The 21,310-nt window shown below is 43.0% G+C and overlaps 3 protein-coding genes across 5 annotated transcripts in view; 2 read left to right on the forward strand and 1 right to left on the reverse strand.

Moving 5' to 3' along the window:
* The first annotated feature begins 708 nt into the window (after positions 1-708).
* On the forward strand, positions 709-10,286 carry marveld2a (MARVEL domain containing 2a). 3 transcript variants are annotated; one of them, XM_034546865.1, is made up of 9 exons: positions 709-813; positions 2,152-2,226; positions 3,299-4,291; positions 6,049-6,269; positions 6,632-6,667; positions 6,764-6,927; positions 7,495-7,666; positions 8,129-8,179; positions 9,086-10,286. In XM_034546865.1, exons 3-9 carry the CDS (start codon positions 3,316-3,318, stop codon positions 9,203-9,205), a joined length of 1,740 nt encoding a protein of 579 aa, XP_034402756.1. In that variant the 5' UTR covers positions 709-813; positions 2,152-2,226; positions 3,299-3,315; the 3' UTR covers positions 9,206-10,286. The 3 variants fall into 3 exon arrangements, with proteins under 3 accessions (XP_034402756.1, XP_034402757.1, XP_034402758.1); XM_034546866.1 differs by having other exon boundaries at positions 2,152-2,196; XM_034546867.1 differs by lacking the exon at positions 2,152-2,226 and having other exon boundaries at positions 731-813.
* A 585-nt stretch (positions 10,287-10,871) lies between these two features.
* On the forward strand, positions 10,872-18,814 carry oclna (occludin a). The gene is made up of 9 exons (XM_034547614.1): positions 10,872-10,977; positions 11,560-11,654; positions 12,228-12,894; positions 12,982-13,149; positions 15,294-15,424; positions 15,635-15,817; positions 16,879-17,050; positions 18,145-18,186; positions 18,287-18,814. Exons 2-9 carry the CDS (start codon positions 11,602-11,604, stop codon positions 18,383-18,385), a joined length of 1,515 nt encoding a protein of 504 aa, XP_034403505.1. The 5' UTR covers positions 10,872-10,977; positions 11,560-11,601; the 3' UTR covers positions 18,386-18,814.
* Positions 18,815-19,790: 976 nt separating this feature from the next.
* ankrd34ba (ankyrin repeat domain 34Ba) overlaps positions 19,791-21,310 on the reverse strand; it is a 1,611-nt gene continuing 91 nt past the window's right edge. Inside the window, exon 1 of the mRNA XM_034547459.1 lies at positions 19,791-21,310. This exon is cut by the window's right edge and continues 91 nt beyond it. Within this exon, the coding sequence (XP_034403350.1) occupies positions 19,791-21,310 (1,520 nt within the window).

The following is a 21,310-nucleotide window of genomic DNA, read 5'->3' on the forward strand; positions in this document are numbered from 1 at the left end:
TTAAAGGGCCAGTGTTTTGGGAGCAGGTCCTGTTCAAGCACATAATGTCCTTTAGCCTAGAAAATGTATTCAGTTTATCAGAAACATTCAACGGCATCTAGAGATTGGTAGTTTTCACAGGAAGTAAAGCTACTCAATAAATGTACTGCAGGTAAAAGTACATCATTTGTACAAACGCTAAATACTAAATACAAAAAGCATTCACATAATTGAATATTCTTTTTTCTCTTCATAAGTAAAAATATTTCACAAAAATTATAATAATAGTTATGATGATAATATTTAAATAACATTTAAATAATTTTTTTTATATTAAATTTTCATTTTAAATATTAAACTTATATTATTGTATTTTATTTACATATAGAATACAATTTTAAATCGAGTTTATCACATTCAAACAAACATTTAACGGCATCTAGAGATTGGTAGTTTTACATGAACAGGAAGTAAAGCTAATAAATGTACTACAGGTAAAAGTACATGATTTACCTCTGAGATGTAGTGGAATAAAAGTATTAAGGTACACACAGAGGGAATACTTAAGTACAAGTACCACAACACAGTACTACAGTAGATGTACTCTGCTTATAGATGAGTACCTCAGTTCATGGCGGCTTCAGGTGTTGTCTTCAAACAGGTAAATAACCCCCCTCTTCCCTGCCCCCTCCCTCCTGTCTGCGCTACGTCACCGGGATGGGCAGGTCACGTGACCGCGTCAGAGGGGGAAACCTGTTGGTTTTAATGTTCCTGAAACGAGGGAAGGAGGAGAAGAAGAAGAAGAAGAAGAAGCGAGGGAAGGAAGCGAACAAGGTAAGACCCGGAGGAGGACTAACGGACTGTGTTCACGTCCCGTAATCAAACGTATCGATCCGGTGGGATCGATTAGGAGCCGATCGGAGGCGGAAGTGTGAGCTCTTCACAGCGGAAAAGCTCTTTTTAGGACGACGAGCTCGCGACTGACGTTCAGTCAGCGACATTTTAGAAAGCTCACAGTGTGTATTACTTCTGTAAAGTAGTACAACACAACTACACACTTCTATAAGTTAGTATAACACATCTACACACTTCTGTAAAGTAGTATAACACAACTACACACTCGGTAGTTAGAGTACACAGTGTATATATATATATGTGTATAAATACATGATATAAATATCATGTTGTGTCAGAGCTCACATGTATTAATACACTCCAATATTAATCAAGTAGGAGGAGTCTGTCTCACCTGATTTGATGTATAAGTACACAAACAGCCCTCATTTGAGGTATAAAGTACTACTGCAACAATGTAGCAAAACAAAGTCAAAGTGCTGCATTTAAAACCTTCCTGAAGTAAAAGTACTCACTTAATCAGGAAGATGCATGTATTCAAAGTACAAGTACACATTGTGTAGTAAAATGTTCCCGTCAGTGTTTTACACTATGATGTTTTTTTTAGATTAATATAACTGTACTTGAATTGAAAATGTTACTTAAGTAAAGGAGCAATGTACTTAAGGTATTAAATAAGTAAACGCACTCGTCATGCAGAATAATTATAAATATTAATGCATTATTGAAAATATGTTACTTAAGTAAAGGAACAATGTACTTAATGTCCAATTTTCATCCAGAAATAATTAATTTTCATCCAAAAATGAATAAATAATTACTAAAACATTACAATAAATTATATATTTATACGTATAATTTATTGTAAAGTTTTAGTAATAATTTATTACTAAAAGTAATAAAATTATAATGTATACACGTATAATTTATTGTAATGTTTTAGTAATTATTTATTTATTTATTTATCCAAAAATAAATGAATAATTATAAAATTAATAAATAATACGTTAAATTCTTCCTTTTAAAAAAAATAACAAAAAATTACTAAAACTGTAGCTAATTAATAGTCTGGTTTGATCTTCTATCGTCAACAATAATTCAGATTATTGATTAAGTGAAACATTTACCTGTAAGGATCTGCTGCTTTTCCTCACCTTTTAAATCCCTGTAAATATAAATATACATATTTCTGAGACGTCCCCTTGTTTGGGACATCGCGTTGCCCCAAACAAGAGGACTTGTGATCTCTTGTGATCGGGTTGCAGCCCGCCTGGCGTTCCCGTCTGAGCCCTGCGTGCCCCCCCCTCTTGTCTGCAGGCGGATCCTCGGCCTCCAGGTTTGCATTGTGAGCTGCGGGCCAATGTAAGTCGGTTGAGTGGCTGCGTGTGAAAGGTATTGAAGCTCAGTTCATTCTCCTCGTTTCACACCAAATGGGCTTTTCAGGACTGATTGGTGGTCAAGAAGGTATTTCTGTGCTCCTGGATACGACACACGAGCGGTTATTATCATTATTATTAAAATATCTACAACAACAGAGCGACGTATTTGGCTGCGGCACAAAAATGCATTCTTGACTCTGCTTGCATGGAGGATGGCGGGACAACTTCTTTCTCTGGTGACCTCGGGTGCTCGTGGGTTTCGTGGAGTAAACGTTGCATGAATGATACTCTGATAGTTTATAACTTTAATTTCTCTTCAGTAGTTTTTCATCTTCTGGCTTCTTCCTCTCTTTCTTTTTTTTTGTACATTTCCTCTTTCCTCTTTTTTATGATTATTATGACTTGATAAGAGCTCAAACTATGAATTGATTGACATAAACATACATTAATTTAGTTAACTGATAAATGTTGTTTGTGAGGATTTGTTGCTTTTCTGTCCTTTTTATGACGGTAAATTAAATAGCTTTTAGTTTTGGACCAAACGGGACATTTAAAGATGTCACAGGCGAACCATAAAGCAGGGTATGCTTGAGGGGCGGGGCTACCGGGTGATTGACAGGTGGACACCAGAGCCATCGCTCCTCCTCTTCCTGTTCAGCGGTTGCAAAAAGATACCAAGATGGCGTTTTTAAATGTCCGTCCAGAACGCAAAGTTTGTTTACTTCACAATGTTAAAGCAACAAATCCTCATATTTCAGTCGCTGGAAGCAGCAAAAATTATATGAAATAATATATAAATATACAAATATTATATTAAATAATATATAAATATTAAAATTAATATATTATATATTATATAAATAATATATTTTCTATTTGGCCTTCTGCTAGACAATTTAATAAGCAGCTAATTGAAAGACATCTAAGCCGTGTGTGTGTGTGTGTGTGTGTGTGTGTGTGTGTGTGTGTGTGTGTGTGTGTGTGTGTGTGTGTGTGTGTGTGTGTGTGTGTGTGTGTGTGTGTGTGTGTGTGTGTGTGTGTGTGTGTGTGTGTGTGTGTGTGTGTGTGTGTGTGTGTGCTCTCAGGGACCATCACCATCCTCATGTCCAATGGAGGAGGCTTTTACGGACGCACTGAGCGCGCCCGCCAGTCGCCGCTCTACGACCAGGTGCCGCTCGGCTCGTCGGCCCGATCCGACTCCTACGACGCGCTGAGGGAGCACAGAGCGTCGCCCCTCGCCCGGAGCGCCGACCCCCTCCCTCCTCCGCCTCTGCCGGACCAGCCGCCCGTGGGCCCCGAGTTCGAGCCCGGCGAGGTCGACCCGGTACGCGACCCGGACCACGACTCGTCCCTCGACATCAAACCGGTCCACCGCTTCATCCCCGACTCCTGGAAGAACTTCTTCAAGGGAAGCAACCCGCCCGGTTCCTCCGTGCCCGGTTCCTCTGTCCTCGGTTCCGAGCCCGCCTCCTCATGCAACAACAACAACAACCGCACCAGTGACGGGGTGCGCTGCTCCCCGCCGCAGTCCCCCTCCGTTCCCGGGTCGTACCGGGACCCGTATGGCGGCTCGGGCGGCAGCTACAACTCGCGCAAGGAGCTCCTGGAGCTCCGGGACGCCCGCGAGTCCGAGTCGGGGCGCACCCACCACACGGGCCTGACCTACAGCGAGCGGGTGGAGGAGTACCACCAGCGCTACGGCTTCATGAAGTCCTGGGCCGGGTTGCTGAGGATTCTGGGATGCGTGGAGCTCCTGCTGGGAGCGGTCGTGTTCGCCTGCGTCTGCGCTTACATCCACAAAGACAACGAGTGGTTCAACATGTTCGGGTACTCGTCCCCCGGCGGAGGGTACGCCGGCGGGGGGGCGTACGGCGGCGGCATCACCGGCGGGTCCTACTACTCGGGCCCCAAGACGCCGTTCGTGCTGGTGGTGGCCGGGCTGGCCTGGCTGGTGACTGTGATCGTGCTGGTGCTGGGGATGACCATGTACTACCGCACCATCCTGCTGGACTCCACCTGGTGGCCCCTGACGGAGTTCGTCATAAACTTGGCGCTGGCGGTGCTCTTCATGGCGGCGGGTGAGTCCCTCCTTCTTTTTTTTAAATTTGTTCTGTGTGCTTTATTTTGAAGGGACGCGTGTGCACAATTAAACAATTGATTTTTCATGCCAGTTTATCTTTGGGATTTATCTTTGGGATTTTTTGAATCGATACTTGGTTCTTCTTCAAAGTCACAATATAGAGTCGTTAACATCTCACTGGAAACAAATAGAAAACAATAGAAAATACTGAGTGGAGGTTATAGAGAATGAAGAACACAGAAATCCGTCATTAGGCGACCGGATTGGGTTTCACTTTTGTTTCACAGAGGTGTTGATTTGTGGTGCTTTTAATTATTTTAGCACCGTGTCCCGTTTTTTAATACCGGGTTCCTGAACTCATCACCACCTCTTCAGATGGAAGACGAGCCGCTACCTACGCGGATATAAATATAAATGCCCCTAAACGTTACGCGCTGTTCCTTTTTTAAACAATTTTAATCTCATTTCCTTATTGTAACTTTATTTTTAATAGACGTTCACAAAGAATATTCAGAAGTAAAACTAACAGCAAGCCAAACAGTACATGAACTACAAAATAACAACAGCCACAACCTTTAAAAAAAGGACAATATATAAAGATATTTAAGGGATAAGTTCAACCTCTAAAATATTATTAATTTGTCATAAAGTAGTTCAAATTAATTTGACCTATACCAACAGTTCCATGTTGTTCCATTTTATTGCATCTAACAATAATTGCTAATATAAATTAAATAATTATAATAATAAATTAAAAATAATTCATTAATAATGTAAAATATATGTGTATAGAGATGTAGAGGCAACTGAATGGGATCATTTTGCAAATATTTATATTGATGATAATATATATTTTTTGTCCTTCAAGTAACATTTTTAGGAAAGAGAAGTTGCAGATTTTTAACACTAAAAATTTCTATAACGTTAAAACCGCTTGAGGAAAATAACAAAAGCCACAAACAGACAATAAAAGGAATTTTAAAAAAAGGACAATATATAAAGATATTTAAGGGATAAGTTCAACCTCTAAAATATTATTAATTTGTCATAAAGTAGTTCAAATTAATTTGACCTATACCAACAGTTCCATGTTGTTCCATTTTATTGCATCTGTAACAACAATTGCTAATATAAATTAAATAATTATAATAATAAATTAAAAATAATTCATTAATAATGTAAAATATATGTGTATAGAGATGTAGAGGCAACTGAATGGGATCATTTTGCAAATATTTATATTGATAATAATATATATTTTTTGTCCTTCAAGTAACATTTTTAGGAAAGAGAAGTTGCAGATTTTTAACACTAAAGATTTCTATAACGTTAAAACCGCTTGAGGAAAATAACAAAAGCCACAAACAGATAATAAAAGGAATTTTAAAAAAAGGACAATATATAAAGATATTTAAGGGATAAGTTCAACCTCTAAAATATTATTAATTTGTCATAAAGTAGTTCAAATTAATTTGACCTATACCAACAGTTCCATGTTGTTCCATGTTATTGCATCCGTAACAACAATTGCTAATAATAAATTAAAATTAATTAATTAATAATATATATGAAAATATATATGTATAGAGATGTAGAGGCAAACTGAATGGGATCATTTTGTAAATATATTTTTTTTGTCCTTCAAGTAACATTTTTAGGAAAGAGAAGTTGCAGATTTTTAACACTAAAACTTTCTATAACGTTAAAACCGCTTGAGGGAAAGTAAGACGAGTCTTCACCTCTTTGGCTCGCCAGGCATCGTCTACGTGCGAGACACGACCCGCGGCGGCCTCTGCTCCTACCCGGTCTTCAACAACGGCATCAACGGGGCGTTCTGCCGCACGGAGGCGGGCCAGACCGCCGCCATCATCTTCCTCTTCGTCACCCTGGTGGTGTATCTGATCGGCGCCGCCGTGTGTCTCAAGCTGTGGAGGCACGAAGCCGCGCGCAGATACCAGGAGAAGCACGGCCGCGAGGTGAGATCACGGCCCGGGAACACACGGACCACAATGCAACAGTGCAAAACGGGCTCACAGCTTTCAAGGAGCGAGGAGGTGGAGTCCTTAGCGTAGCTTAGCATAAAGACTGGAAACAGCTAGCCTGGCTCCATCCAAAGGTTGATTAACACCTTGTGGCTGTCTAGGCTAGCTGTTTCCCCCCGTTTCCAGTCTTTATGCTAAGCTAAGCTAACTCCCGGCTGTAGCTTCATATTTAACGTACAGACGTGAGAGTGGCATCGATCTTCTCGTCTCACTCTCTGCTGTTCACCTGACGGTGAATCGTCGTTATCACTCTCATGTTAAATGGGATTTTGTGTTTGTATGTTTTGTGAACACAGATGTATCCCACCGACACGCGAGCTGCAGACATCTTGGTGAGCGTCCAGTGCACCAACACATCTGGGTTGACGAGCTCAATCGGCACGATTTGCATTGACTCTTGTTTGTTGTTGTTGTTGTTTTTCCTTCAGATGGCTCCGGTGCCGGCTCCGGTGCACAGAGCCCCGGTGCAGGTGGAAGGCTCCTCGGTGGTTCCCATCCGGGCCGCTCCGAAGGCGGTTCCGCCGCACGTTCTCCAGGGAGCGATACCGTCGGGTCACATCCCCAAACCGGTCATTGTGCCCGACTACATCGGGTGAGCGCCGTTAACATCAACGTTGTTAACGTCAACGTCGTTAACGTCAACGTCGTTAACGTCAACGTCGTTAACGTCAACGTCGTTAACGTCACGCTGCCTCTGGGTGTCGCTAGTGAGGAAAAACACGACAATGAATTCAGAATTAAGAACATAAACGACATTTCTTTATTATTCTTGAACACTAAATCTTTCTTGAGCAGCAATATTAAAATGTTTTGTCCAATCAGACCCAAAAAAAGTCCATTTAATAAGATGCTTTCACACCTGCACTTTAGTTTAGTTTTAAAAAATAAAGATTTTTAAGCTGCCAAAGTAGTTATTTAGTAGTTAGTAAAAAAATATTTCCCTTTTACGACTTTTACACTAAAGTCTCATTTCTCCTGCGTGGACCGACTCGACTCCCTTAAACAGTGATAAATAATTATTATAATAATGATAAATAATATGTTCCTACCTTCCGAATGTGAGTCGAGTCGAGCAGAACCACAGAATTCGAGCAGTGGAAATAAAGCCACCTTAATTTGACATGTTCTGACCGGCGCGACTTCCTCCTCCGTCCCGCAGGAAGTACCCGACCATCCGGGCGGACGAGGAGCGGGACCAGTACCGGGCCGTGTTCAACGACCAGTACTCGGAGTACAAGGAGCTGCACTCGGAGATGCAGGCCACCCTCAAGAAGTTCGACGAGATGGACGCCATGATGCGCGGCCTGCCTCAGCATCCCGCCAGCCAGAAGGTGATGGGTTACGAGTGTGTGTGTGTGCGCGTGTGTGTGTGTGTCCGTGTCCTTTTAAATCTAACAATGGCAGAATTGCCCTTTTAATACCTGAATATGCAGCACTCAATGATATGTACTATTGCATTATGGGAATTGTAGGATCCAGCTAGGGATTTAGATTCCTCTCCAAGTAGAGGCTGAGATACTGTCGTTCTTTTTTTTTTAAAGAAGAAATAACAGAATAAGTAATAAGAGGATCTTTTGTTGTCATGAGTGTTAAACAGAAACGTTTCAACGGTCATCTTCAGGTTTGCACCCAGTCTTTGTCTCTCGTTACTTCCTCTGTTTTGCACTTCCTGTTCCCACTCTACTTCCTCCTCCACCCTCAAATTCCTTCTCTGCTCCGTCCGGCTGATTTTCAAGTCAATTTAAAGGGTTTTCCTTCTTCAGACTAAACTCTTTGTCTCTCTCTTCTCGCAGGAGGTGGATCGCATCAACAGAATCCTTCAGGACTACCAGAGGAAGAAAAATGTGAGCCTGTTGTCTCGTGTATACATATATAAATATATATATATATATATATAAATATATATATATATATATATATATATATATATAAAAATATATATATATATTTAATATATATATATATATTAAAAAATATATATATATTTAAAATATATATATGTATTAAAAAATATATATATATTTAAAATATATATATTTATATATATATATATATGTATGTATGTGTGCATGAAGTAAATCTAACAAAGTTAAAACAAAGACGGACAGTTTGTTTTTAGACGCTTTAGAAAAACTTCAAAAACTACATTTGAGTAGATATTTAGCATCCAAATCAAATAGTTTACAAGATATTCCATCTTTTATGTTTCTTTATAACACATTTAATACTTTACTTCTCTTGAGATCCTTTAGTGTGTGTACTCCCTCTGGTGGTTGGGATAATAATGCAGCTCAGACAGAGTAGCTGAAATATAAGAAACTGTTTGAAGCAAGTGAATCAAGTTTATGGTGCATTAATCTGAGAGAAGAAATTAAAGAATCTATTCCAAATTTTAAAAAATGTGGCATCACCGGTTCAAAGGATGGTGGTTATTTTATATTTGTATTATTATTATTATTATTATTTATTTTTGTGACTCTCAGCTCTAATAAAAATGTATACTGCTCAAAAAGTTTTTATTTAAAAAAAAAAGAAGGGAGGAAACATTAGTTGGGGACTATTTTCAGCGGCGGATGAATCCACCTTTAAAAATAAACTGACGGTGATGACGGAACCACAGTGAGGCTCATTCGTGTGTATTTAATAATAAACACACGTGATACTTGTTGGTAGATACTTCCAGTGTATTTGTACCAACTGCTCCTGGAGATAATTAAAATAAAGTGTGTGTTTCTGCGTCTCCAAACCAGGACCCGACTGTCCTGGAGAAGAAGGAGCGCTGCGAGTACCTGAAGAGCAAACTGTCGCACATCAAGCAGAAGATCCAGGAGTATGACAAAGTGATGGAGTGGAACGACGGATTCAGCTGAGGAGGAGGAGGAGGAGGAGAAGAAGGAGAAGAGGGAGGAGGAGGAGGAGGAGCGTTGACGGGCCTTTTTACACCTGGCCGAGGGACAGTTAGCGTAGCTTAGCACAAAGACTGGAAGCGGAGGGGAACGGCTAGCCTCGCTAGCCTACAAGCCCGAAACCTTAAATTTGATGATTAGTTAGAAATAAATATTAAGTTTAATAATTAGATTTAAAAGAAATGTAAAACATTTGACTTTTCCTTTAATTTAAAAAAAAATAAATAAATGTTGTAGTATAGTGGTCTTGGCGCACAGATATTTTTTGGATTAAAAAAAAAGTGGCAATCTAGAAGATTCTCATAATATATATATATATATATTTTAAGTCTGTTAATTAACTATCTGACGATTTTAAAGAAGTAACACATTCGGCGGCGGGTTGCGGGCTAACAGTTTCCACCTGTTTCCAGTCTTTATGCTAAGCTAACGGTCTCCTGGCTGTTTAAATGATGAGTTGTGCCGTCAATCTTCTCATCCAGCTGCAAGCAAATAACACTTCCTTTTTACAATGGTCTGAATATGCAAATATATAACACAAATATATATATATATGTATGTACGTGTGTGACACTGGATTGTAGCCGAGCCCCAGCTCTTATAATTATCACTGGTTTCTGCTGTGAACGTGATTTCATCGTGCTGGTTTACCTTTAAATGCACAGTGTGTCTTTATTTTAATTTTCACTGTTTGTCTCCTTATAGAATTGTACATTTGTAGTATTTCGTGACGCTTCGTTCCACCATTTCAACCCGATTAAACGTTTTGTACTTTATCGTCACTCGAGTGCTTAAATCTCGTGATCGACAGGAAACGACATCATAAAGTGTGTTTTCGTCTTGTCATCAAGTGCTCGTGTTGCTGTAAATGTCCATAATATTTCTTAATTTAAAGTGATTATGTGGTGCTTTTCTGTCTGTTGAATACAGTTTTGTTTCTGCATTGACGGTCTGCGGTTTTCCCTTTTTTTCATCAGCAGACAGTTTTGTTTTACTGGAAAAAGGAAGGAGGAAAAACCAGAGTGAATAAATGTTCTTGTTTTAATGTTGAGTCACTTGTCATTTCTTTTGAAAATAACTAAATGTAGTAAACACTTTTCAAACAGCTAAAAACAACTGCATATCCATAAGTATTTAGTTGAATAATTATTAAATATAAAGCGTTATAATTTTCCTTTTATTTTTTTTATCCACCACCAAAATAGTTAAATTGGTTATTGGCACACAATTCATTATTTTTTTTTTATCCTAAGAGAAAGAAATCAGAAAAATAAACAATAATATATGAATGCACTCCAAAGAAATTAGTTTTTTTGGGAGGGTACATATAAAATATATATATTGAAAAATGTAATTATTGAGTGTACATACTCTTATTTATTTATTATATATATATATATATATATATATATATATATACACAGACACACACACACATATATATATATGTGTATACATATATTTATATTAAATAAATAAATATTTCTGTATATATTTATTTATTACACAATGTTGTTCCTGGCATTTCATTTCCTTGAAGGGCGAATGAGGACTTCGAGGACTTCCGGTTTCGTTGACGGTAACGTGACACCTGTGAGAGGGAGAGGGGGGGGGGAAGGGGCGTGGCTCCGCTGTCGGAGAGCAGCGCTCACCTGGGTGTGTCCCGGGTTGTTGTGTTTTTATCAGCAGCTTCAGTTTCAGGTGAAGCATTCGAGGTGCAGCAGAGAGACGGACAGGTGAGTGCGGCCGCTTCAAAATGGTCGTTACCTTGTTACCTTGTTACCTGTAGCGGCGACACACAGGTGCGTCGGAGGAGACGACGTCAAGTGAACCAGCTCCTCGATATCACAAGAGGGCCGAGTCATTGGGAAGTGACCCCATACGTGTTTTAAATGTGTCGACTGTCCCTTTATTTGGATTAAACATTTAAGATTTAAAGTTTTTAAAGTTTTAAATAACACGAATGTGTTAGAGCTGCTTTACAGCCCGGTTGGGGAAACCCCGTTTAACAGCCACACGGGATGTTATGGTGGTTTTGGTTATTATACAAAACTGTTACAAAAACGATTAATCGGATGTATTGATGGACGTGACAATAATCGGGTGGTGGTTTTTATGACTCAATAATCGTGTACGTCATTTTCCTTGCCCTTTTTGGTATATAGCCTCTAAAGGGAGGAAATGCAGCATTCATAGTAGACTTTTATCTTATTTTACAGAAAACAATCCCGCAAATGTATCGATAAAGAAAATATGCACATGCTGTCAAAATAAATGTTTTTTTTATTAAAGAAAAAAAAAACTAAATGTTCTTGCAGATTCTTTTCATAGCACCCAGTGGACCAGTGGACCCAGCAGCCATGTCCTCCAGGCCCAATGGGAGTCCGCCTCCCTACGAGCCGAATACCGGATAGTGAGTCATGATTTTATTATTGTATCTGTTTATTCAGACTGTCTGTAAACAAACACCCCAAAGTATGGTTAATGTTGTGAAATTTAAAATCTTTCTGAATTCTTCTGTTGCTTTTCCTTTTTTAAATTTGTCGTGGTTTCACAGCTCAAGAAAGAGAATTTACACGCTTTACGTCGTTAATCTGAATTTCTTTTCCTAGTTTTGGTGTCTGAATTTCAGATTTCCAACTTTAAAAAAAAAAAAAACTGTCAATCTCTATCACTTTTTTAAACGGAAGGTTTTCAAAATAAAATACTTCAACGGTGGATACAAATATTTTTTTTAATTGGAGATTTTTCTTTAAAACGCCTTCTAATGTGTAAAACCGGAGTATTTTGGGATAAGAGGGCGTCTCCTTTGGCTCATATTCCTAGAACAAGACTTCTAAATCAACGTTTTCTCTGTCTGTGATGCCTTTTTATAGTGTAACGTGACGCTAACTTAACCGTGTCTCCCGTCCACATACAAGTACATTTTACCGTTGTTCGTGAGCTTCTCGGCTGATCTTTAACGCTCTTATTCTGAAACTCTCAGTAACGTCGCCCCCCAGCCGGCCTACTCCTACTACCCGGACGACGAGTTCCAGCACTTCTACCGCTGGACGTCTCCGCCGGGCGTCCTCAAGATCATGTCCATCATCTCCCTCGTGATGTGCGTGGCCATATTCGCCTGCGTTGCCTCCACGCTGGCTTGGGACTCTCAGGGAGCCCTGAGCGGCTTCGGGGGCGGCATCGGGGGCGGCAGCTACGGCGGCAGCTACGGCGGCAGCTACGGCGGCGGCTACGGCGGCGGTGGCAGCTTCGGTAGCGGCGGTTCGTACGGCGCCGGGAACAGTTACGGCTACGGCGGGATCGGGGGCAACTACAACGACCCCCGAAAGGGCAAAGGGTTCATCATCGCCATGGCGGCCATCACGTTCATCGCCTGCCTCACCATCTTCATCATCGTGGTGTCTCACCAGAACCTGTCGGAGAGCAGGAGGTTCTACCTGGCGGTCGTGATCATCTGCGCCATCCTGGCGCTGCTCATGCTGATAGCCGCCATCGTCTACCTGGTGGCGGTGAACCCCACGGCGCAGTCGTCCGGATCGGCCTACGGCGGCCAGATCGCCGGCCTGTGTGCTCAGTTCCAACAACCGCAGCCTTCGGGGGTCTTTGTGAACCAGTACCTCTACCACTACTGCGTCGTGGAGCCCCAGGAGGTGAACGCTCACTTCCTTCCTCGTTGTTGTTTTCTTTTACGCGCACAAACAAATATTTGATGTGTTTTGTAACTCTCCTCCTTCCAGGCCATCGCGGTGGTGTTCGGCTTCCTGGTCGCCGTCGCGCTCATCATCATGCTCGTCTTCGCTCTGAAGACACGCCAGAAGATCAGAAACTTCGGCAAGAGCAACATCTTGTGGAAGAAGGTGAAGGTCATCGAAGAGATGCAGCCGCCCCAAGACGTGGAGGCGTGGGTGAGTTACTCATTCAACGGGATTCAGAAGGGAAGGATTTAGCTATGCTTCATGTGTTAAAGCTGCATTCTCTCTCCTGACCACCAGGGGGCGACTCCTCTGGTTGTATAGAAGTCTGTGCTTCATGTGTTAAAGCTGCATTCTCTCTCCTGACCACCAGGGGGCGACTCCTCTGGTTGTATAGAAGTCTGTGCTTCATGTGTTAAAGCTGCATTCTCTCTCCTGACCACCAGGGGGTGACTCCTCTGGTTGTATAGAAGTCTGTGCTTCATGTGTTAAAGCTGCATTCTCTCTCCTGACCACCAGGGGGCGACTCCTCTGGTTGTATAGAAGTCTATGCTTCATGTGTTAAAGCTGCATTCTCTCTCCTGACCACCAGGGGGCGACCCCTCTGGTTGTATAGAAGTCTATATAAATGACTCTACTTCTCTTGATGTATTCCCTCAGTAAACATTGTAAACATTAGTTTTTGGTCTCAATCTCTAGTTTCAAGTCTTCTTCAATACAGCGTGATGTTCATTTAGTAAATTATGGTCATTTAGAGTCAAACGGTACGCTTTAGGGCGGGGCTACAAGGTGATTGACAGGTCTCTTGCAGAGATGTATACGGCGTCTCGAAGACTACGTCCCCTTCTTATCGCCCCTGTTTGGTTTGTCCATTCTGGGCTTCTGTAGCAACATGGCGCACTCCACCCATGTAGATATAAACGGCTCATTCTAGCAATTTTTACTGAAAATATAAATATGAATATTCTATTTAAATTCTGCTTATAGATCCCCTGAAATACTACATACTGGCAAGCAGAAATTGTAAAAAAATGATAAATACTCTCTGGTTGCAGCGGCTCTAAGGTGCTTTTTATGTAAAATGTTTTAAACCTCTAAATATAATATCTGGAAGGTGACTTCGTCTTCAGGTTGCTTGTTTTCAGCTTCTCGAATTTGATGATTTGACGCTTTTCCTCGTTGTGAACTGAATCTTTTTGGACAAAAACAAGACATTTTGAGGACGCTTTAATTTATTATAAAGTGAATGTTCACCTGTAGATTCTTTCTAGAGGCGGAAACGTTTTGATGAGTCGACTCCGAGAAGTGTCTCTGAGGAAGAAGAAGAGGGAGTCTCTCTGTGTTTGTCTCAGCCGAAGTGGTCCAACCTGTTGGGTGTCACCTGTTGATGCGGGGGAGGGGTGGACGAGAAGGTTTCAGGGTGCGGCGTTTACACACACACACACACACACACACACACACACACACACACACACACACACACACACACACACAGTTTCAATCTCACGTCGACAAACTCCAACTCCAACAACAATAAAACCTGGACTGTCATTACAGCCTTTAGTCTCGGCCCCGCACAGAGACGCCGTCGTTTGCGGCGTCTCTCGCAGGTCGAGTCACGCGGGTCCCAGTTTGGGAGTCACGATGAAGTTCTGCTGCCGCGAAGAGGATCGACGGGTCGGACCGGAACAAAGCCTCCCAGTTTACACACACACACACACACACACACACACACACACACACACACACACACACACACACACACACACACACACACACACCAGTAACGCGACACTGGGAACCAGAGGAGGGTTTTTAATTTCACTGGAGCTTGTGGGAATTCGTCTGAAAGTGCTGAGGTGGCGCATACTGCAGCACGTGCATTCTGCAGCACGTGCACGTGCATACTGCAGCACGTGCACGTGCATACTGCAGCACGTGCACAGCGACATGCATGTCCACGCAGGTCTCATCATTCCGGAGTTTAGTTCGTGCTGCAGGTCGTCCGGGGGCAACTTTGGTGAACAAAATGTACAGATTCCACAGGAGCGTAGTTTTATTTTATTTGGTTATGCAGGGAAAAGGGGGGGGGGGGGGGGGGGTAATCATGCATTTTAGGGCTGCAACAAACTAATTATTTTGATTAATTTTGGTTGGTCTATAAAAGGTGAAAATGCTTCTTAAAATGTGCTTTAGTCCAAGAGCTAATTAACTATTATTACAAATAATTATTACAAAAAAGAGCAAATATTTGGCATTTCTGATTTGTATTTAAATGATTATTTGCCAATAAAATAGTATTTTTAAATAAACGTATTTCTATCTATCAATCATGGTGTTTTTCTTCCTCCCCGCAGGTGAACAATGTGTCCGTGGGCCCTGAAGTGCTCCCCATGGCGGGCTACTCCGAGAAGCTGAGCGGCTCCAGGAGCCACCTGGACGACGAGAGCACCAACTACGACAAGCCGGCCTACAGCTACACGCCTCAGTGGGTACCGCGCACAAGAAAAGCCAACACGTTGTTGTTGTTGTTGTTGTTGTTATTGTGAAGGAAACAGGAAGTCATCGCTGGTGTATTGTTACTTCCTGCTCTGTCGTGTACACTGTGAAAAGACAATCGCCGGTTCCATGTTGTTGTTGTTCTGTAGACTTTAATCTGACGATGTGGATTCTGTATCTGTTCCCGTCGCCCTTGCAGGCCTCCGGAGGAAGACCTGCCGTTGCAGAACGGCGCCCCCTACGGCACGAACTCGGACGCGCCGAGCTCGGCCGGGAGGCCCAAGAAGAGACGCGCCGGTCGGCCGCGTCGCGCCGACGGACACGACCAAGACACGGACTACAACTCCTCCGGAGACGAGCTGGACGACAACGAGTTCGACAGGTAGCAAGAAATTTAAAGACGTATTCGGATCCCTTTGTTTAAGTGCTTTTTACTTTTAGCTTTAGCATGTGAGCAGCATTTTAACGTCAGCTGATTTGAACTATTTGATATATTTATACAACAAATTATGAATAAGTTATTGAGTCCTAAAAGTTACAAAATGAGTAAATGCTAGATCTGGATTATTTAAACTTTAAAAAAAAAAATTTTTTTATAGAGAACCACTTAACTTTTTAGAAATCCTTGAGAATCAAAAAAATCTCTTTCTAGAAAATTCCTAAAACAAAATATGTTTTATTTGTCTTTTCTGCCAGCTTTCCTTTGCCTAAAGTCCTGAAATGTTTTATTATATGAATGTTTATTGTTCATATTTGACCCAAATTACTTGGTACGATGAAGCGTTTATTATTAATCTAGTAATTTCTTCAAGCAATCCGATTTAAAGGGACAGTGCGTAGCATCTGGTGACATCTAGTGGTGAGGTGGCAGATTGCAACCAGCCGTGTTGGTCTGCACTGTTTTACAAGGACTACGATGGCCTTCAGGTAACTTTAAAAACATGACAATCTCTCTCCAGGCAGAGTTTGGTTTGTCCGCTCTGGGCCACCGTAGACCATGCTGCAACATGGCGGACTCCGCCTCTTATATTTATTTTATAGATGTGAAGGGCTTATCCTCAGCCAACACAAGGATTATTAGTTTCATGGGGATAATACTCAAATTAAAGTTGAATAGTTATTAATGTTGTATTGCATTTCTTCTCATAAATCCCTTGAAATGCTAAAAACTGGATATTTTTTTTAAGTAAAAGTAGAAACATAACACAGTTTAGAAATACTCCATTACAAGTGAAGTCCAAAACTTAGAAGTACAGAAATATTATCAGGACATTGTACACGTAGTAAGGAATATTATAACTATTTAAAAATGCTACACACTGGCCCTTTAAATACAGTATTTAAATACATTTAGTTTGTGCCCATCACTGCCAACTGAAACTGGTCATGTAATATCTTTATTTTCCTGTAATAATTGAAGTCTTGTCTCTTGTTTTCCTCCAGTGAGTTTCCTCCAATAGGAAACGAGCCGGACCGCAACGACTACAAGCGCCAGTTCGACCGCGACCACCAGGAGTACAAGGAGCTGCAGGCGGAGCTGGACGCCCTCAACAAGAGTCTGTCGGAGGTGGACCGAGAGCTGGATGACCTGCAGGAGGGCAGCCCGCAGTACCTGGTGAGTTGTTGGTCACCGTCTGACGTGGATTATTTATTCACTCGTTCATATTCCTCCAGACGAGCGCCAATATGTTACATGTGAGGCGTCTTTGTGGATATTTAAACGAATCAAAAGATGGTTTCTGGCAGCGAGGACCCAGGAATGTAGCTTTCTATAATGCTCGTAGCATTAAAGCTGCTTTAATCAATATATATTTACATTAAGAAATGGCTTTGTGTGACGTGAAGCGTTGATTATTAAACGTAGGGTCTGAACTCTCAGACGCCGTTAGAAACTAGCTGGTGAACAAAGTGGAGCAACAAGAGGCTAAAGAGACGTTTCCCTCAGGAGGTGGAGACCAAAAACGGAGCAAAAAGAGAGAATATTGGACTCATTAGCGTCTTTGTTTGCCACAAATGTTTTTTTTGTTTTTTGGTGCAATTATTTTGCACATTAGATGTCAAAAAGGCAACTCCTACATTTTATTTTTTTAGCTTTTGCACCACAAAATAAATGCATCACCCAAGGAGCAGGTTGAGTTGCATCGATATTCCTGAAACGACAACACGGAGGCTTCCCAGTCCGAACCGAAAGGAGGCAGACTTTATTACGAGGGGCGTGGCCACAGAATGCAGGAAGTGGAGACGGAGCCAGAAGCCTTTTTGGAATCAAAAGCAGCTTGCGTGCACGTTCATGTTTCCACTGTTTATTACTCAATCACATGGACGGCAAAACACGGGACGGAAAACATTTTTTGGTGCAAAACTCACAAAAAGCAAAAACACAGCTGTGAAATGGCTCCAAGCGATGCTGCTGTAAGGATCCATTCTGTTTTTACGATTTATGGACTCTAGAATCGATCGTCTAAACGAGACCGAGCCCCTTTTTAAAAAAAAAAAAAAAAAATTCCTCCTTAACCTCCACAAAGGCAGACCAGATCCGCCCCCTTTTACGTCTTTACCTTTTCACAATAAAAGCCGGAGACGCAAAACATTGTCTGTGTGTAAAATAAAAAAAATAATAATTTTTTGCCTTCCGGCAGATATAGTAAAGCTTGTGTTTCAGTGTAAATATGTATTCTGAAACGTGGTAACATTGTTGATGTTCAACAGGACGCGTTGGACGAGTACAACCGGATTAAGAACATCAAGAAGGTACGTGGGATCTGAGTCCAGCTTCTGGTTATTCATTTGTATAACTCATCCTCATGCCTCCCTTTTTTTTAATATTTTTTTTTTCTCTCATCATAAACAGTCTTCCGATTATCAGGTGAAGAAGCGCAGGTGTAAATACCTGAAGTCCAAACTGAACCACATCAAGAGGATGGTGAGCGACTACGACCGCCGGGGCTGAACGACGCTGAGCGACGTTTGACCTCCAACTCGTTCACTCAAAACGACTTTAGAGGACAGAGCGACGCTGATCAACCACACACACACACACACACACACACACACACAGTATCACCTGCCATAGACGCTGTAATATGTATTTATTTCTGCAGTGAACACAAAATAAGACATAATCCCCGTTTGTTTATTAATAGCTCTTTAAACGTGTGTTTTTTTTTTTTTTTAAACATCTTGTTTTAATTCTCATTTTTAATCTTATCTCCTCGGCGATATATAAACTTGTAAATATGTGGGAAACAGTTTTTTTAAAATGTTTTTAGCGTGGCTGCGTTTCTTTATTGACGGTAGAACACTTTTGCGTGTTTAATGCGATGTACTTTTACAATGAGGTGTGGTAACCTTATGCTTTTTATGGAAATAAATTCATTAATTCAAACTTGTTCCGGCTGTTCTTGCACAACGTCACACTGAGACGCTAGAAATGAGTTGTCGCAACCAATGAAGAAGCGGCTATATCTGCACGGAGGGGGAGTCTGGGGTCAACCTGTCAATCACAGTGAGCCCGCCCTAAAGCATACCCTGTTTTATGGTCTGTTTGACTCTATATGACCATCATTTACTAAATGAACATCACGCTGTATTGAATAAGACTTGAAACTAGAGATTGAGACCAAAAACTAATGTTTACAATGTTTACTGAGGGAATAAAGTAGAGTCATTTATATAGACTTCTATACAACCAGAGGAGTCGCCCCCTGGTGGTCAGGAGAGAGAATGCAGCTTTAACACATGAAGCATAGACTTCTATACAACCAGAGGAGTCGCCCCCTGGTGTTCAGGAGACAGAATGCAGCTTTAACACATGAAGCATAGACTTCTATACAACCAGAGGAGTCGCCCCCTGGTGGTCAGAGAGAATGCCGTTTTAAGACACAACCGCAGGTTGTAACCTGGTTTATGATGCATCACTGTGATCGGCCCCTAAACGTGTGAAAAAAAGCCCTCTTGATTTAAAGCAGCTTTCAATTCATTCTGATGGCTTTGTTCGTTGAAAATTGAAGTCCACGGTGGATTTTAAATGTACCACTGGGGGGCGCCAATGTTCGGAATTTCCAAAGTTAAAACGAGTGTGAATGTTAGATTTTTAAATGACTTCAGTTTATGTTGCTAGATGTGTGAACAGTTTTCTGAAACGATACCCGAAACGATACCCCCCCCCCCCCCAGTGGCCAAAGAACCTAATGCAGGTGTTACAAAACTGCACACTGATGCCACATGACAACGACACACTGCACGCTGAAGCAGAGGAAGGTCCCGCCCACGATTAGGATGCTTTGTTTTTTCTTATCTATTCTCTTTGGTTTCCCCACACTGACGCGTCTTCACGTAGACAACGGCGTGAAGTTTCACGCCGTTGTCTTGAACTGTTCGGTCTGCATCGAGTGTCTCCTCAGCAGCATCCTCCTGGTCATCTCTTTGGGGTGGCCAGGAGGAGCGGAGGGGAGGAAAGTCCTCATCCCGGACTCTTTCTCACAGAAACCACCTCCGGCAGCGGAGCTGAGGGTGGGGTTGTTGGTGGAGTTGAGGGCCAGAGGTGGCAGAGAACGAGGCTTGGCCTGGGAGGAGTTGTGGTCCGACAGGAAGGCTCCGGATCCTCTGCGCTCGTACCCAGACGGCATCCTCCTGCTCGGGCCCAGCGTCCCCAGTGACTCCCTGGAGCCCAGCGTGCTGGAGCAGCGTAGAGGCGCCAGCCTCTTGCCCTCCGTCAGGTCTCTCGCTTTCTCCTCCAGCAGATTGTGGACGTCTCTGGCGAGCTGCGGGTCGGAGCTGTAGATGTCCCCGAGCCTGCGCCTCTGGATGATGCTGTGAAGGCTCGACGAGGCCATGCCGTGGAGCAGAGTGCCAAGGTTTTTGGCACCGGAGGAGGAGAAGGAGGAAGAGGAGGCAAGCGAATCTGTTCCGAGGTTCGCGGCGTGGAGGTTTGGGTGGGAGGTGGAGTGGGATGACAGGAGACCCGGTAAGGAGATCTTCTGTCCCACGCGTTTGGCACATTCATTCTTTGCCTCCAGTCCTTTGTCCCTCGCCGAGCTTCCTTCGTACCACTTGAAGCTCTCGCTTGTTGAATTTGTGCCGTCCGGTTTGTGGATCCTGAGGGCGAGGTCCTCGGGGAGGTCTTTGCTGCTTTCTGAAGACGAGGCCGCATGAGGCTGCTGGCGGAGCAGAGACGCCGGGATCTTCAGCCAGGGCTCGGAGTTCAACCTCAGGAGGGGCTGCTGCAGGCCGTTGGGCGCCGCTTGGCCCGGCCTTTGAAACCGGGATGAGGAACAGGGATGGGAGGTTACGCCACTGGACTGGGCTTCTTTAAAGGAGAAGGCCGTCTTCGGGGGACATACGGAAGAGGAGGTGCACTGCGGGGAGGTGATGAGCTGGATCTCCGAGGGCGATGCGGGAGCTGCCGATGCCATTTTGTCCGTCCCATCAAGAGGCCCGAGGGGAGGCAAGCTGAGGTACTGCTCGGCTTGCAGTTTCCCACATGGGAATTTGTCGGTGGCTATGATGATCACCTCCTTCCCTTTGGCCTTGCATGTGTCGAGCAACAGCTTCAGGACCTTCCAGTCTCCGGCCATTACCGCGTAGACCAGCGCCGACGTCCCGGACCGATCCTCCAGGCCGATGTCCGCCCCGCTAGCCAGGAGCTGCGATGCCACCTCGGGGCCGGCTTGCTCCCGGCAGGCGTGCATCAGCGCCGAGAGACCCTCCTTGTCCTGGATGTCGGGGTCCGCTCCTTTCTCCAGGAGGAACTGGACCAGCTTGACCCGGCTGGCACTCTGGACGTCGGTATGCTGGGTCCGGCAGGCCACCATCAGGGGCGTCTGGCCGTCGACGTCGCTTTCGTTGACGTAGGCGCCGCCCTCCAGGAGCAGCC

The sequence above is a fragment of the Cyclopterus lumpus genome, chromosome 12 (assembly GCF_009769545.1).
Source record: "Cyclopterus lumpus isolate fCycLum1 chromosome 12, fCycLum1.pri, whole genome shotgun sequence".
Taxonomy (NCBI): domain Eukaryota; kingdom Metazoa; phylum Chordata; class Actinopteri; order Perciformes; family Cyclopteridae; genus Cyclopterus; species Cyclopterus lumpus.